The sequence below is a fragment of the Chlorocebus sabaeus genome, chromosome 1, assembly GCF_047675955.1.
Source record: "Chlorocebus sabaeus isolate Y175 chromosome 1, mChlSab1.0.hap1, whole genome shotgun sequence".
Taxonomy (NCBI): domain Eukaryota; kingdom Metazoa; phylum Chordata; class Mammalia; order Primates; family Cercopithecidae; genus Chlorocebus; species Chlorocebus sabaeus.
In genome coordinates this window covers 66,991,124-66,994,827 of record NC_132904.1, presented here as the reverse complement: position 1 = coordinate 66,994,827, position 3,704 = coordinate 66,991,124, and the positions used below count along the sequence as shown (strand labels likewise).

The following is a 3,704-nucleotide window of genomic DNA, read 5'->3' as shown; positions in this document are numbered from 1 at the left end:
GGGTCACAAGGTGCTCAGTGGGGGAACTTTTTGAGCCTGGATGAGCCAGGAAATGGAATTTCACAAGATAATGTCATTGCTTAAGGCAAGGACCAGCCATTTTCACTTGTTTTGTGGTGGAATGTCATCAGTTAAGGCGGGGCAGAGCATTTTCACTTCTTTTGTGATTCTTCAGTTACTTCAGGCCATCTGGGCACATACGTGCAAGTCACGCGCAAGTCACAGGGGATGTGATGGCTTGGTTTTGCCTCAGAGGTCTGACATAAAGAAAAATAAATGCTCTAAACACATACTCTGCTGGTTACAAAGAATTTGATGGGTAGCTTACTGCTTTATTTAAGACAAGGGTCTCAAATGAAAGCTTCATTCAGATTGCTTAGGCTGCAGAAGAGTACCAGGGTAGGTTCTGACTCATAGAAGGTGGAGGATTCCTGAACTTCGGTAAAAGTAGAGAAAGAGACAAATCCTCCCTATTACATGGAGAAGATGGCTTTGTGATTTCTTTTGTTCCTCAGATATAGATTCTAAGTCAAGCCCTCTTTGGAATTCTAGGTTGTGCAGTCTAAGAACTTTCAGTCTTCACGGTATGAAATTGAGATAAGAATCAGTCAAGGAATTTTTAAAATAAAGCTTTTTATTAAATATAATGGAGCTAATGAAAAGAAACAGCTAACTAACTGGAGCCTTGTGATATGAGTTTGAGACCACATTTGAAAATATTTTTACTTTAGGATGAGGCTAAGTCTTGTCTTAATCTTTCCAAAGATCAGAAACTAAAAGTCCAGAAGGAGGGTTGAGGGAATGGCTGAGATGTCGCTACAGAGAGATGTTGCTGAAATCTATGAGGCCCAGACTCTAAGGGACAAGGTAAGTAAATAATTTTCTTAGGGACAGTCAATGGAACTAGACAGGGCTAAAATAAAGAACTAGCTAACAGAAGGGGCAGAGAATCTCATAATGCTCAGCTATTGTCCCCAGTGCCATCAACACAGTATGATATAGCAAGGGTAACATTGGTATCCAGCACAGGCAGGGAGGCTATTACAATAAAAATTGCCAAGGGAAAGTAAAGCCAGATGTTAGCATCATATTTTGAAACACTCAGAAAGAGCTTGATTGTTTCTAAGAGGCACTGATAGTGAATATTTAAGGCCTAAATTCTGGATTGCCATGATTTCACAGAAGTAGGTGCAAGTGGGTCAGAAAATTAAGAACCACTTAATATTTGGATTGACGATTCTTTTAAAAATGGTATTAAAAGCATCATTTGGAAAGATAAATCAATCAATTAAAAAAACAATGAATAGAAATAAAGTGGAAAAGTACCTCTTTTTTTTTTTTAATTTATTTATTATTATTAAACTTCAAGTTGTAGGGTACATGTGCACAACGTGCAGGTTTGCTACATATGTATACTTGTGCCATGTTGGTGTGCTGCACCCATCAACTCGTCATTTACATCAGGTATAACTCCCAATGCAATCCCTCCCCCCTCCCCCCTCCCCATGATAGGCCCCAGTGTGTGATGTTCCCCTTCCCGAGTCCAAGTGAAGTACCTCTTTAAAACGTGTAATAGATAACTGTTAAATGCACTGTTCTCATTTTGTGGAAGAGCAGAAAGGGAAATGTCTTTAATGGACTTTTATAGTTACATTGTGATGTTATGGCCTAAAGATTTATTTTCAAACTATTTAAACTCTTATTTCACACACACACACACACACACACACACTCACACATATATATAGTTATTTTTTACCATGAATTTTTTAAAAATCAGGAATAGTTGTTATACTAAACAGCTCAAAACTATGTTCAATAAAGCATGCTGGGATTATGGATTCTGCTTCTTATGTTTATGCTCTCTTTTCATATATGGGGTATTTATCTTGTATTATTAAAATATTAAATATTTAAAATGTTTAAATATTATAAATCATTAAATAAAAATACATCTGAATAGAAATTATGTTGAGCCCATGGGATCAATTCAATTGTCATGACTGAAAAGATAGCCTAGAAGCAATAACTGATTAACTCAAGAACATTGGCCAGAAGCTCATACAAATCCATCGACATTCACTCTGACTTTTCTCTATTTTAATCTTTATAATAATTAGTAAAGTTTTTTTCTCTGTTCTCATGTTGCTTAAATTCTTTAGTGTCTTCAATGAAAATCCAACATATTTCTTGCCAAAGATGACCATATTTGTGTAGTCCACATTTTTGTTCCAGAATTTGGTGCTCCTTAGTAATAGGAAATATTTTTTACATAGGGCCGTCAAGAGATACCACCTTCCCTCCTCTGTGAGGTTAGAGGAAAGACGTATTTTTGTCCTGATTCCATTGTTTGTACTCAAAAGAGATAACTTTGAGGGATCAGGAAGAAAAACACGAACCATTCCTCACTATTTGCTGAGTTACTCAAGATCACTATGGTAGACTGGAATAACAGTGATGCTATGGAGCCCATGTTTATCTTGAGGGGTTTTCCTGGACTGGAGTATGCTCATTCTTGGCTCTCCATCCTCTTCTGTCTTGCATATTTGGTAGCATTTATGGGTAATGTTACCATCTTCTCTGTCATTTGGACAGAATCCTCACTCCATCAGCCCATGTATTACTTTATTTCTATTTTGGCAGGAAATGACCTGGGGATGTCCCTGTCTACACTTCCCACCATGCTTGCTGTGTTATGATTGGATGCTCCAGAGATTCAGGCAAGTGCTTGCTATGCTCAGCTGTTCTTCATCCACACATTCACATTCCTGGAGTCCTTATTGTTGCTGGCCGTGGCCTTTGACCGTTTTGTTGCTATCTGCCATCCACTGCATTACCCCACCATCCTCACCAACAGTGTAATTGGCAAAATTGGTTTGGCCTGTCTGCTGCGAAGCTTGGGAGTTGTACTTCCCACACCTTTGCTACTGAGACACTATCAATACTGCCATGACAATGCTCTCTCTCATGCCTTCTGTTTGCACCAGGATGTTTTGAGATTATCCTGTACAGGTGCCAGGATCAATAGCATTTATGGGCTTTGTGTAGTCATTGCCACACTAGATGTGGATTCAATCTTCATACTTCTTTCTTATGTTCTGATTCTTAATACTGTGCTGGGTATTGCATCTCGGGAAGAGCAGCTAAAGGCACTCAACACATGTGTATCCCATATCTGTGTGGTGCTCATCTTCTTTGTGCCAGTTATTGGGGTGTCAATGGTCCATCGCTTTGGGAAGCATCCGTCTCCCATAGTCCACATCTTCATGGCAGACATCTACCTTCTTCTTCCCCCAGTCCTTAACCCTATTGTCTATAGTGTCAGAACAAAGCAGATTCATTTAGGAATTCTCTGCAAATTTGTCCTAAGGAGGAGGTTTTAAGTAACCTCTATACTCCAACTTTTCCACTGAAAATCTCATGGAAGTTATTTTAGTATATGAAAAGTAAAATATCTGGGCATTGCTCATCTGATTAATATCCTAATTCTTTTACTTCTTATATATGTAATTTCAGTTAATCTTTAATGAATTTGAAACTCAGGATTTTTTTGGACAAATTGTGACAACCATGGCCTTATGTTGTCCCCAGATCATTACAAGACTTATAATAGAAAATGTGTGTGCGAAGTCAAGTTTTTTGAAAACTATACAAAATTATTAATGTTATTAAGTTGTGATTGTTGTTAATGATAATAATAGTGT

General features: G+C 37.9%; 1 protein-coding gene across 1 annotated transcript; it reads left to right on the top strand.

Annotated features, from left to right (window-relative positions):
• Positions 1-2,418: 2,418 nt before the first annotated feature.
• Positions 2,419-3,383, top strand: LOC103247923 (olfactory receptor 51L1-like). The gene is given in 1 exon segment (XM_038004943.2): positions 2,419-3,383. A coding segment is annotated over 1 exon segment (948 nt). The 5' UTR covers positions 2,419-2,435.
• The last annotated feature ends 321 nt before the right edge of the window (positions 3,384-3,704 follow it).